At 47.1% G+C, this 14,413-nt stretch overlaps 1 protein-coding gene across 1 annotated transcript in view; it reads left to right on the plus strand.

The window, feature by feature from the left end:
- immp2l (inner mitochondrial membrane peptidase subunit 2) overlaps window positions 1-14,142 on the plus strand; it is a 674,197-nt gene extending 660,055 nt beyond the window's left edge. The window contains exon 5 of the mRNA XM_072485308.1: window positions 12,099-14,142. Coding sequence (XP_072341409.1) covers window positions 12,099-12,242 — 144 coding nt within the window. The 3' untranslated portion in view covers window positions 12,243-14,142. The remainder of the gene's footprint in view (window positions 1-12,098) is intronic.
- The last annotated feature ends 271 nt before the right edge of the window (window positions 14,143-14,413 follow it).

A 14,413-nucleotide genomic window follows, 5' to 3' on the forward strand; every position in this document is an offset into this window, starting at 1 on the left:
GAGAATTTTTTTCTCTCAGAGGGCGACAGGTCTCTGAAACTCTCTGCCTCAAAAGACATAGTAAGAAGTCTTACAACACCAGGTTAAAGTCCAACAGGTTTGTTTCCAATCACTCGCTTTCAGAGCACTGCTCCTTCCTCAGGTGAATGAAGAGGTGAGTTCCAGAAACATATATGACTTTGTCTATATATATGTTTCTGGAACCTACCTCTTCATTCACCTGAGGAAGGAGCAGTGCTCCGGAAGCTAGTGATTCGAAACAAAACGCTTGGGAGTTTAACCTGGTGTTGTAAGACTTCTTACTACGCTCACCCCAGTCCAACGCCGGCGTCTCCACATCAAAAGACATAGGAAGCAGAGCCTTTGAATACTTTTAAAACAGAGTTATCGGAAGGGAGGAATGTGGGGTTGCGGTCACAAGCAGACCAGCCATGATCTTATTGAATGGTAGAGAAGGGTTCGAGGGGCCGAGTGGCCTGACTCCTGCTCCTAGTTTGTGCATTCCTACCAAGTGGGTAAGGTCGATCAGAGCTGGAACGTATTTGCAAATTGACAAAACCCAAGGGCTTTCTATAAACATTTTTTATCAAGATGCACACAATTACAAAATAGCTACATTTTTTATAAAATTAAAATTGTAGCTGCCTCTTGTTTCGAAGAGCAGGATGAAACTCAGAATAACTGAATTTCATTGGCAGCATTTGAAGTGCCTTCTCTCAAATATATAACATCCGTGGAATTGACATTCTTTGCATTTTTGAAGTTGAATAAATGTGCCTCAAAAATATTAGTACCGAAGGAACCATAGAGAATATCCTAATTTTCAAATTGCTATTTTTATTTAGAGTACAATATAATCTTATCTATTTTCCAGAAGCTTAACCAAGATAGTAAAAGCTAATTCATGTTATTCAGTTTCCTGTATACATTTTGCTGAAAGGATATATTTGAAAGTCAGTTCAATGTCATGCTGCATGTTGGAATAGTGAAAATCTAATCTCCCTTGCATTAATATGTTTACACTACAGAAGGTAATCTGAATTGTCATTAATCTAAAGTGACATCAGATTAAAAGTGTAATTGGCAACATGACTAATTGGAAATGTCCTTGAGGCAAAGTTTGACGGCAGTTGTGTTCACGAACTTCAGTTTACTTTGCAAAGGAACAATCAAAGTGGAATAGCTAAATTCTTCTACCTCTGTTCTTTAGAGGGCTTCAGGTGCAATTTGATGTGTACCGTGGCAGTGCAGTAAGTATTTTAATAGCAGCCAACATACTTGTAAGGGCCACGAAGAATCCAGCACGAGTTTTAAGGATACAAAGTAATAACATTTATTTCCAATAACATATATATATAACAGCAGCAGCAACTTCCCTTGCTGCACACTCATTCCTGCTGGTTCCTAAACTGGCCAGCTTTATTTATACTTGGAGTTTACTAATGGTTTCTCCGACCCCCTCATTGGGGAAGCTCATACTCCCACAGGATTGTGGGATTGTCATTAGTCCCCAGCCAATGGTAAGCAGGCAGGTTATAACATCCCTCCCCCCCAAAGTCCAAGGAATCCACCAAAGACCCTGGCGAAGGAGGGCGTCGGACTCATTTTGCCACAGGCCGGACACCATTTGCACGCGGCGCTGGATCAGGCGACGTGTAACGAGACGGAGACCTGCGCTTCCGTGATGAACGGCGTAACGGTTGTACATCCATGGCCCGTCCTGATGCGTCCTGTGTCTCCATCTCGGAGTCAGAGTCTGCTGCCTCCATCATGTCAGCATCTCTATCTCCATTCGGCTCTGTAACGACCTGCGCAGGCTTCGAGTGAGGCACCAGAGGAAGATTGTGAGGACTACCTTCCCTTGTCTCTGGTCTCTGCGGCTGTAGAAATGAGCTCCGGGGCGGGGAATCTTTTGAGGGGATAGTCTTCTGGACCGAACGTGGTCTACATGTTTGCGCTGGAGACGACCCTGGGCTTGCACCTGGTAAGATATTGGGCCCGTTTGGCGAAAGATTACGCCAGGAACCCACTGGGCACCACCAGCAAAATTCCAAACCAACACTGGGTCACCGGGCGCAAACTGCCGAATCGGCCGATGCCGAGAAAATCCCTGTCCCTGCCGTTCTTGTGTGCAGCGTACTTTTGCGCCAATGTCCAGGAAAACCATACTAAGACGTGTGCGAAGTCTCCGGCCCATTAGGAGTTCTGCGGGAGCTACTCCAGTCACCGCATGGGGGGTGGTCCTATACGTAAACAAAAAGCGAGCCAGTCTCGTGTCCATTGATCCGGAAGACTGCTTCTTTAGGCCTCTTTTGAATGTCTGCACTGCGCGCTCTGCCAACCCATTTGAAGCCGGGTGGTAAGGGGCAGTGCGGATATGGCGTATCCCGTTGAGCTTCGTGAACCTCGCAAACTTCTCACTCGTGAATGGAGTGCCGTTATCCGTGACCAGCACCTCGGGGAGGCCATGCGTGCTAAAGGACAAACGCATCTTTTCAATTGTTGCGCAGGACGTTGTCCCCTGCATCTTATGCACCTCTAGCCATTTAGACTGGGCGTTGATTAATAGAAGGAACATGGATCCTTGAAATGGGCCTGCGAAATCTACATGCAAGCGTGCCCAAGGCTGCCCTGGCCATTCCCAGTGATGTAGGGGCGCGGCCGGCGGAAGCTTCTGATGCTCCTGGCAAATGGAGCAGTTTTGGGCCACCTTCTCAATGTCGGTGTCGAGGCCTGGCCACCAGACATAACTCCGGGCCAACATTTTCATTTTGGTCACACCTAGATGCCCATTGTGCAAGTCTGATAGTATCAGCTCCTGGCCTTTTTCCGGGACAATCACACGCGTCCCCCACAAGAGGATGCCGTCTTCCACGCTGAATTCTGACAGCTTGGAGGAAAATGCCCGCAACTCGCCTGGGAGCTGTCTATGCTGCCCACCATACAGGACTATGTGCCGAACCTTTGATAGGACTGGCTCCGTCTGGGTCCACTCACGGATCTGTGATGCCGTGACAGGCAAGGTGTCCATAAAATTTAGGGTTGCAACCACCTCACCGGTAGTGGGGGTCGACATGGGGCCGGTCGATAAAGGCAATCGGCTCAGTGCGTCGGCATTTGCTATCTGCGTACCTGGTTTGTGCTCCAGAGAATACTCATATGCAGCAAGCACAAAGCCCAGCGCTGGATCCGTGCGGAAGCAATGGCGGTATTGGCTTATCCTCTCTGAAAAGTCTCAGCAGAGGCTTATGATCAGTCACGATAGTGAAATGGCGGCCATACACTTACTGGTGGAAGCGTTTCTCCACAAAAACCACTGCCAGGCCCTCCTTCTCGATCTGCGCGTAATTTTTCTCCGCTGCAGTCAATGTGCGGGAGGCGAAAGCTATCGGTCGCTCGGCCCCGTTCTCCATCTTGTGGGACAGGACGGCCCCAATACCATACGGGGATGCATCACATGTGATGAGCAAAGGCTTTCCAGGATCATAGTGGGTTAGTAACCCAGACGATGACAATTGTTGCTTTACCCGCCGGAAAGCAGTTTCTTGCAGCTGACCCCAAACCCAGGTGTGATTTTTCTTTAGCAGAAGGTGCAAAGGGGCCAGCGTAGTTGCCAGATTGGGGAGCAACTTCCCGTAATAGTTTACGAGACCGAGAAAAGAACGAAGATGCGAAGTGTCAGTCGGGGCGGGGGCCTGTTGAATTGCACGCACCTTCTCTGCGATGGGGTGCAAACCTTCGCGGTCCACCCGATAACCCAGGTAGACTACTTCCTTTGCTGCACACGCCTTCCTGCTGGTTCCTAAACTGGCCAGCTTTATTTATCATTGGAGTTTACTAATGGTTTCTCCGCCCCCCCTCATTGGGGAAGCTCATACTCCCATAGGATTGTGGGATTGTCATTAGTCCCCAGCCAATGGTAAGCAGGCAGGTTATAACAATACTATTACTGCAATACAGATATATCACAAAACGGACATTGAACAGAATTAAAAAGGTTAACCAGGACACTATTATTTCCCATTGTTAGTGATTCAGCTCCATTTGAATCTGAAACGTGTCATCAAAATAATCTAAATTCTGAAATATTTTGAGATACAAGGTGTTGAGGATAAACAGACAAGGATAGAAAGAAAGAGGGGAATCAATATTGATTAAGAAGAACATTCATGCTGTCGAGCAACCATGTCTTGGAGGGATCAAGTGCAGAATCCACTTTATTAAGGAACTGGAGAGGTACCATTGCACTACTAAATCGCTGGCTTTGAAAGCAGACCAAGGCAGGCCAGCAGCACGGTTCAATTCCCGTAACAGCCTCCCTGAACAGGTGCCGGAATGTGGTGACTAGGGGCTTTTCACAGTAACTTCATGGAAGCCTACTTGTGACAATAAGCGATTTTCATTCATTTCATTTCCTAGAGGCTAGTTACTCTAAGGAAAGATATGCAGCACAAATTTACAATAAAATACAGAGAGGTGAAAATGGGGCGGCACGGTGGGACAAATACGGGTCCAAAGAAGCTCCGTTCGCACAAACTTGATGAAGAATTATTCATTGTGATGTGTTAATTGCCGGCATTTTGAGTGACGACTTTCTATTTATGTAGAAATTATACCTGCTATGAAATAATCACTAAAGTATAAAAAAAGTATTAAGGGGGCAATTCTCCAAAATGGAGCCCAAGTGTTTGAGCTGTCGTGAATGCCGTCGCTTTTCACGACGGCGTGAAACGGGCACAGTGACGACCGATTCTGGCCCCCACAGGGGTCCAGCACGGCGCTGGAGCAGTTCACGCCGCTCCAGCCTACCTCCCCGGCGCCAAATGGGCACCGCGCCAACCCGCGCATGTGCGGGGGGACTTCTTCTGCGCGCCGGCCCCGACTCAACATGGCGTCGGTGTTCAGGAGCCGGCCACGCAAGAAAGTAGGCCCGGGGGGGAGAGGGTGTCGGAGGCCCCCCCGCCCCCCCCCCCCCCCGGTGAAGGATCGCTTTTCCCCGTCCCACAGGCCCCCCCCCGGCCCTTCGTGCAGAGTTCCTGCCGGCAGCGGCCAGGTGTGAACCGTGCCGGCGGGACTCTGTCGTGTCCGCGCGCCGCTTGGCCCATACGGGCCGGAGAATCGGCGGCCCCGTCAAATGCGACGGCGCAATTGGCGCCGATTCTCCGCACCTCGGAGAATTGCGCGCCAGCGTGGGGCAGTCGTGGTGCGGTTGTGGCGATTCTCCGGCCCGGCGCGGGGCTCAGCGAATCGCCCCAGAAGATTTTGAAACCATCTTGGCTGTACAACAATTGGAATTTTAACTAAATTTCCTTGGCTGCAGAAAGGTTACTGAACTAGATTTACAGGACTTTTCTCACATCACACGTCGAGCAATAAATTAAGTCTGAACATAGAATGATTCAAATATTGTCATTTAAAAAAAAAAAATTTTAGAATACTCAATTCATTTTTTTTCCAATTAAGGGGCAATTTAGCGTGGCCATTCCACCTACCCTGCACATCTTTTGGGTTGTGGGGGCGAAACCCACGCAAACACAGGGAGAATGAGCAAACTCCACACGGACAGAGACCCAGAGCTGGGATCGAACCTGGGACCTCGGCGCCGTGAGGCAGCAATGCTAACCACTGCACCACCGTGCTGCCCTAAATATTGTCATTTTGAGCTTATTTGCGAATATAGGGCTGGATTCTCCGCTCTCCGACGCCGATATCGCACACGGCGACGGGGCGGAGAATCCGTTTTGGCAGCGAAATCAGGAGCGGAGCGGTTTTAAAATTATCCGCCCCGCCGAAAATCGCCGTCCTCCCACCAAGTATCCACCGCCTCAGGCCATTGCCTGAGGCCTGCCCCGCGATACTCCGTCCCTGACCGGCTGAATTCCCGACGGCTCGTGTGGTCTCACTGTCCGGGATCCTCGCGTGGCGGCTGCGGATTCAGTCCGGGGCCGCCACAGTCGGAGGAGGGCCGATCAGTGGGCAGGAGGGGCTTCATTCGGGGCTGGGGGTAAATGTGGGTGGGCGGTTCGGGGCGCACGATCGCCGATGCGTGGCACTGGTTTCCTGGTCCAGGTCTGCAGGCCGCCGCTGTACGCATGCGTGGCCTCTGACCCAGAAGTGCGAGGAGCCCTATCAGCAGCTACTAAGACGGCTGCCAGCTAGTCCCCAGCAAAGCAGGGAATCTGTGGCCTTTTCACGCCTGTTTTCCTGGTGTAAAAGATCACAGTTTTCCCGACGGCATGGGGTCTTAGTCCCAACAACGGAGAATCCAGTCCGTAATGTTCTTTAATGGGGCCGATGTGGAATCTCGATATTGCCATGTGAACAAAGAACATTAGACTTTGTTTTACAAACAAAGTTATTTATTACTAACACTACACTAACGAGTAACTAAAATGTCTAAGATAAATACAGTTGGAAATAACTGTCTAACTTACACTGAAACACTACAGAGCTACTCTAATATGTGACCTCTATCAACTCCTAATCAGCATCTTCTGGTGGAACACATGGTGCATCCGGGTTGAGGAACTGCATACTCGCCCCACCTGCTGGTCGGATGCCAGAACTGCAACAGTAAAACATATAACTTAGAATATGCATATAGATGATGATGAACTATGCATATTGTATATAGATGATAGTCCACCTATTAACACAGCGAATGCTTTCAATTAGCCGAATTTGAGATGATTTAACATTTGAGGAGCATGTCAGCTCGATGCAGCTCAGAGAGCACATTGTCTCGGTGCACTATTATTTTTCATATCACACAAGTTATGGCAGTCAATATCTGATGACGGCCATAGCACCATCTTTTTTGGATTTAACAAACAAGTTTTTTTTTACCACACTTTAGATTAAGTACTCCCGTGCGGGGAGTGACATTCCAGTCTTTGCTAATTTTAGTGAAAATATAGTCTGAGATCTGAAAGGGTTAAATTGCACTACCGCACCTCTTCCAGCCATTTAACTTGTCCTTTGCCTCGAGGCTTGTGTTTTGCCAGTTTTCTGGAACACAAATGTGTTATTTTAGGTGTTATTAACAGTCTTAAGTGAAATGACTTTGGTTAACCTTAATCCAGCTTCTAAAGGGCATACATTTATACCACAAAACTTGCCGTAATTTGGCACAGAATTACAGACTCAGATGATGGAGCGCGCAAGGAAAAGAGTGTCGTAGCTTACGGTTGAATTCCAGTTTGGGGGCAAGTTGAAGGGGCATGCTGAAATTGAGATTGTGTGATGCTGGCGTTAGGTATCGGACACTGGAAGTGGATCAGTGTTCCACTTTGCAGCACTGACATCCTTCATTGGGAAGGAATTTTGGTTAATAGGGCAGGCAGTTTCACTTCTGCTGCTTAATCCACTATCTTTAGAAGGCTGACTTTAAGAACAATGCCAAAAAGAAATGTGATAAAGTGTTTAAATACGGTTTATTTGATATTCAGGTTGTCAGTGTGGTCTGTCAGAGTTTGGAGTGTTTTATCAGAATGGTTAATGGACTCTCTCAATTGCGATTTTACGCACTGGATCCATGGCAGGTTTAAGTACTGGCTGATGAGACATTTGGACAGATATGCATGGATGCTAATTATTTTGAATACTATAAAGGTGATTAATGTGCAAGTAAAAAAGCTCCTCAAAATGAGCCTTAATTGGTTTAAAATTTATTTAAAACATTCAGCATTCGGATTCAATCGAAGTTTAAGCTTAATGGGCTGGAATTTGCTCTCAGCATCGAATAAACTGCACCAGCCGTGCATCGCACTTGCAGATGCCCAGACATTTTGTGTAAGATTTCATACTGGAACTTGCTATAATTAAAGAGCAGATGTTTCAAAGTTTCCACACTTGTAGTTTTCCACCGGGTGTGATTTCCATTTCAAGCACGTGCAAACACGCAGAAAAGCCAGCATAGAGGAAAGGAAGATCACATTCTCTGCGACTGCCTTGTCACACCTCCTGTAACATAAACTGTACATAACAAGTGGTGAGAATATGCAAATCTGCACACTGTGAAAATGATAAAAGTAGTACAGAAACAATTGACTGTGTTGTGGGTCCATCGTAAGAAATGTCCATATTCGTCTTGTGCGTGTATTGAAGTGTCGTTACAAATCTAGCCAGTCGGGTGACTTACGGCTTCTGCTGGACCGTCTTAACGGTGGTAGTAGAGATGATGGTTTGATGTCATCAAGAGTACTGTCTGGCGTTGTGTGGCGAGGAATGTCCTGTGGACAAATGGACTCGGTCAAGTCCAGTGTGGGAAATACTGGCGTTGTAGGTCGAATCTCTAATAGATCCCAGCGGTAACGGCGAAAACGTACTCCCGCAGACGATTTGACAATGTAGGACCGCGGTGCCTCCTGCCTGATCACCGTGGCTGACTCAGACCATCCGCCTTCTGGGTCCCTGATTCTGATTGTGTCACCTATTGTCAGTGGCTTGAGTGGGATCGCATGTTGATCGTAGTATAGTTTTTGTTTGGAGCATAGTGCCCGCATGTCATCGAGAACCGGTGCGTTGCCGGGGTCTCGGAATTGCTTTGCCGGTAGGGATGTCCGGATGTCTCTGCCGAAGAGCATTTGCTCTGGCGACAGTCCTAAGCTCAATGGGGTTGCTTGGTAAGATAACCGAGCTAGGTTGATGTCGGAACGTGACTCGGCTGCCTTGCTGATGAGTCATTTAATGATGTGGACACCTTTTTACCCTGTTCCATTTGATTGCGGGCAGCGATTCTGTGTCACACCGTTGTCTGACCTCGACGTTTCCCTGTGTTTGTGGCATTGATTCTGTATGTCATCGTTCGTGAAAGCTGTTCTGCTTGTTTGTTCTGGAGCAGATGTGAATTTGTGAGATTCTTTATCATGCCATGGCATGTTTGTGGTCTTATCATTGTTTCGCAGTGTGCTTGGCATTGTCCTTCACGTGCAGAGTTGTACCATGTTGTACAGGTCGTTGTTTCATTGTTGTTTCTGGCGTTTCTGTCTTTGTTGTTTTCGTTGCTGTTTTTGTTGTTGTCGTTCTTGTTGTTCTGTTTGTCGCGCTTGTTGATTCTGTTTTTGTTGTTTTCGCTTTTATTCTTGTTCTTTTTTTTGTCGTGCTTGTTGTTTCTGGGATACTTCATTTTGCTTTTGTCGTTCTTGGTGCGCTGCATGTTGTTTTTGTTGTTGCTGTTGTTGTTCTTGTTTCTGCTGTGCTTCTTGCGGTTTTTATTGTTCTTGTTGCGCTCACTGAGTGTGCCATGTGGATGATTTGAGTCATTGTCACAGTTATTGGTGTCAGTGTCCTTTGTGGTATCTGCTACATTGAGCGTTTCTTCTTGAGAATTGTGAGAATGATCTAATGTTGCATTGATGTTGGTGACATCAGTCATTTGTGGTGGATTCGATTCCTCTTCTTTGCTTACTTGGTACTCCTCTTCTAGAGTCATTTCTGGTTCACTTGAATTATCACTGATTTCTTGGTGCTCCTCTTTTGGTGTAATTTCAGGTTCATTTGAATCATTTGTGATCTCTTTGTGCTCCTTTTCTAGAGTCAAAATCTTCACGATTTCTTTTTGTTGTGGGTTGTGGTGCTCCTTTTCTGGAGTCAAAATCTTCAGGATTTCAATTGACGTGGTCTCTCTGGATTCATGGGTGGCTGTCCTCTGATTATTGAGTGCTTCTGTGCAGACGAGCTGAGATATGTCAATCTCGCTGTGATCCTGCGCATCCTGTATGGGAATTGCGATTTCTTCGTCACTTGTCTCACATACAGTGGGTAGACATTCAATGTCTTCTGCTGGTGGCTCAAATAAGCTTGATAGATCTTCATGGTCTTGTACATGCATGGCGTTCGCTATGGAGTGTTCGCTTGCTTTCATTTTTGAGTCTGTCACCGAGCTGTCTGTGGAGGCTTGTGTCACTCTCTTTGTGGCGGCTTGCGTAGCTTCTTTGTGGAGGCTTGTGTCACTCTTTGTGGAGTCCTTCATCGCTCTCTCTGTGGAGTTTGTCATCACTCTCTCTGTGGAGTCTGTCATCGCTCTCTGTGGAGTCGTGCAGTGTTCTCACTGTAGAGTCGATCTGTGCTCTCTCAACGGAGTCGTTCTGTGCTCTCTGTGTGGCGTCGTCTTCGTCTTGGTTATTGCTGTCATCCCATGTTACGATGATCTGCCATGGCACCATGGTATTGGATTCATCTACCATGAGAAGAGCCGTATTGAGCTTTTCAACCATGTTGCTGATGCTGTGATCAGGATCTCCGAATAACTCAGCCATGTCTGGGCAGTATCGTGTGTATTGTTCGATGGACAAATCATCGCTTTTTGTTTCGGAGTTGTTATCGTTCTCTTCATGTTCAATGAACAAATCATCATCTTGTGTGGATGCTGGGACCCTTCATGGCGCGTGGTCCGCTCTCTGTTTCTTGGCGTCAGGCCGCAGCATAATCCTGCACTCACGAGTCGGGATGTCATATATGCTGGGCTGAAGATTCCCCAATCCGAAGAACTCATCGTCGGGGTCTTCACGGTACAACACCTCTAGTTGCGGCTCGGATTTGGTACTGGGGTAGCCACCTCCCAAGATGAAATCTTCGTCTGAGTCGTAGTCGACAAGGACCATATCATCATCTAGGGCGGTGCTAACCGCTTATTCCAGGGTGTTGTGAAAGTTATTTTCAACTATTGATGTAAGTTTGGGCATTATTCTGTCTTTTGAGGCAAGAAAATTGGGATTCGCAGCTTTAAATTTCTTTTTGTTCATTTACATGCATTTCCCTTTTAAGTGGGCGTGGTCCTGGTCCTCTGATGTCATGACGCTCGTGACATCATGCGTAGGACTCGATTGCCCATGCGCACACCGAGTTTTCTCTACTGTGCGCTCTTTTCGCAACTGCGCATGTGCGCTCCTTTCTCAAGATGGCTGCCGCTCAGAACCTCCGTCTTCCCCCAATTCAGTCCTGCCGCCACCTCGTGGTGAGTGTTTGCGCCATTTTTACCGATTTTGTTTTCTAAATGATGATGATTCTGTGTTGGTAGAGACTCAAAGTATTGATTTTGTTTTTGTTCATAAGCAAGGCATTTTTGTATAGCGATTTCTAGAGTTAGATACTGATTTTGTGAAAGTTCTTCCCTCAAATTTTTATCTCATAGTCCAGAAATTAATTGATGCATTATCACAGTGTCTCTGAAATCAGCATCATTACAGACTTGTGGTATTGACTTGAGATTTGTAATAAAATCAGAGATGGGCCCTCCGTTTCTCTGACAAGAGTTAAATCTTTCCAGCATCTCACCCGAGTGACTCTTACAGTGTTCATCAAATTTCTTGAGTATAACTTCTAATTTGGTGTTGTCCTCACCTTCTAAGTAATTAAAGCAATTGTAGATTTATCTAGCTTCATGCCCTCCTGTTGAGAGTAGTAGGGCTATTTTCATTGCATCAGAGGCAGTGCTTCAATCATTAGCTATGATAAATATTTGGAACAGCTGTTCAAACATTTTCCAGTTATAACTTAAATTACCGGTTGTTTCCAGCTGCCATGGAGCTCCAACAAGTTCCATCGAATCAGTTAGTCGTCGAGGGTCCATTTGCTGCGAAGTCTTCCACAGTTGAATATCCAGTTTAAGTTTTTCTTCTCTTGCTGGTGTCTAGCTAGCTTTTTGAAATCACTCCTGGTATCATATGTTATTCTCCAAGTCTGAATAAAGATTGTAGACTTCCAGTTAACACAAATACTTTATTCAATGGATTTGTTCTGTTTCCAGAGCTTAACTAGATATAATACAGTCAAGAGGTATGACCAGTGAAGCTAAGGTAAGCTGCCTATGCTGAGCTATCTCTGTCTGCTGCTGCTCCCTAGCCCCATGCTTCTGAAAGAGGCGGATCCTCCCTTGGGCTGGACCCTTTATACCTATCTCTGATGCCCTCCAATAATGCTGTGGCTGTTACATCTGTCTGCAGTCCCTGGTGTATGTGCAGATGTTTGTACAGATCACTACTGCCTGTGCAGCCTCTCTGCTGATATAGGGAAATCTTTTTTTAAAAAAGCACAAATAGGAAAACAAAATGTGGCGATAACAATACTATCCATAGATTATGTTGTACGTTTTACAGGTTTCCCTGGGGCTGGTTCACGCCCGTGCCTCGCACATCATCTGGCCGCCCAATCGTTGGATGAAGTTACAAACTGACCTCCCCGAGGAGCGAAGGCCTCTGTTGTCCGGGAGCAATGACCCTGCAGATGGGACATCGGTTTAGCAGCTTCCCCAAGAAAGCAACATCCCAGCTTGGAATTGAGATCAGCCAGCATCTGTTCCAGAAGGAAAAGTGTAACTTAATGCTCCATAACATTGGAGATTTCACACGCTGGGGTATTCCAAAGCCATGAACTACGTTTCTTCTACAACGCAAAGCTCACTATTACATATGTTCATCTGACATTTGCCGTCATTTTTACTTGTTCTTCTTCTAAATTCTGAATGATTTCACTGCTAATTGAGCAAGGAATCTCCTTGAATTGAGAAGGAAAGGTAAATTAAAGAGTCAATTCTAGTGGAGTCCTGATGACACCAACTCCATTTTTCCAAATGAACCATTAAAATATGTTTAATGTTATTTAGATGATGTAAGTCTAGAACTAATTTTTCAGGCTCACTTTGCCAGCATATGGACGGAAGGTTACATTTCCAGCCCAACACCACTTACTCACCCAAAACCAGGAATTTTGTCCCAAATTCCCGGGCAGATCATTTGCATAAAAGGTCATTTGCATGACCAATCTGAGCAAATCCTTCTATAAAAGAGCAAGGTCTTCGAGACATGTGAATGACCCAAAACGCTTTTGACCTTACCCACTCCCACAGTAACTAGCCTGATGAGAAAAGGTGGTCAAAAACCGCTAGGTTTGTGTCTTTTAAAAGACCTCAAAGGAATTCACCCCAGGTCTCAAATGGCAAGTGTTTCCATGACAGGATCCCTGACATAGAGGAAGTAAATGTAAGATACGCCAACGACCTATGTCAATGGACGGTCCATACCTGTGAATTCTGGAGCCACGGAGATTAGTCCCAAATTCTGCGGAAACCCTGGGGCTGGATTCTCCCAAAACGGGGTTATGTCCCCACGCCAGCGTGAAAGCACTGGCGTTGCACTCCCGAGTTTCCTCAAAAACAGATATACCGATTCACTTACCTTCAGGGGGCTAGCAGGGATCCAGAGCGATTCTCGCAGCTTTAGCTGCGGATACGGTCCCCGCACTTCAGGTCTCGAGTCTGCGCATGCGCGTGGTGGTGGCCTCCAGCGGCCGCGCCGAGCGCCATGGCAGGCTCGGACCGCGAGGCAGCTCCGAAATGTAGCCCCCCCTCCCCCCTCCCCGATCGGCCGCGCGCCCTTGCATCGGACCGGCCGGATATGTCCCCTGGCTGCCCATTAGCCCCCAACCCGGTGCCCGATCCCCCTCCCGCCCCCCCGGACTGAGTCCGCAGCCGCCACGCGCGGTTCCCGAACGGCAATAGGGGGTTAGAATCACGCCGTCAGGAACTCGGCCGGCTGGGAGTGGAGAATCGCTGGGCGGGGCCTCTTGCACTGACCCCCCCAGCCGCGCGGAGTAATTCGCGAAAAGGCCGAGTCTCGGGTCCCGGAGTATCGCCGGAGCGGTGATGGGTCCGATTTCGGCGCGGGGCTCGGGAGAACCCAGCTGGTATAACAGAGAATTTATTTTGTTTCACGAGCCGGGACTTTTGAGGGGATTTGGTTGAAGCTGACTGTAAACTGAAGGTACTTTTATTCCTATGGCCAAGGCCTAAATCCAGCCCAGCTAAATTCGCAGAACGAATATCTTACCTCCCTCTCCTCTCTTTCTCTCTCTCTACTGCCCATGAAGATCCAATTTGAAATGAGTTTGGGCTGTGTCAATCCAGTCCTTTGTAGGTTTACAGTTCTTAACGGCCTGTAATTTACCATAAATTGACATGCACTTTGAAATCTTATAAAGAGAGCACATTGGCAACTACGGGAAAGTAGATAGTAGCTGTTGGGGCAGAATTGAAGGAACCTTACTTTCTTAGAAACATACTAAACCTGCCAGGGATTACTTAATACTGGCACTGGGTAACAAAAGTGAATAAATATTGAATTTCCCAGCAGTGCTGTATCTGTATTTGTGATGTGAATGCGATTTATTAATATGTTTCAATTTTTTATTCAAAAGCCGATACATCCCTCGTTCGTTTCCAGCGGTTTAATATTTAAATCCATCACTTGTCATGGCAGCCTTCCATACAGAATGGAAAGATTCCAGGCTTGACCCTGCAGTCTCAGCTGACAACAGCAGTGCCAAAATTGATCTCGACATCGCCCAAGAAAGGGAGACAGCAGTCAGGATTCCTGATTGTCCAGTAAGTCCTGCTGGTAGTGTGGGTGGTGGATGT

The sequence above is a fragment of the Scyliorhinus torazame genome, chromosome 19, assembly GCF_047496885.1.
Source record: "Scyliorhinus torazame isolate Kashiwa2021f chromosome 19, sScyTor2.1, whole genome shotgun sequence".
NCBI classification, from domain to species: Eukaryota; Metazoa; Chordata; class Chondrichthyes; order Carcharhiniformes; family Scyliorhinidae; genus Scyliorhinus; species Scyliorhinus torazame.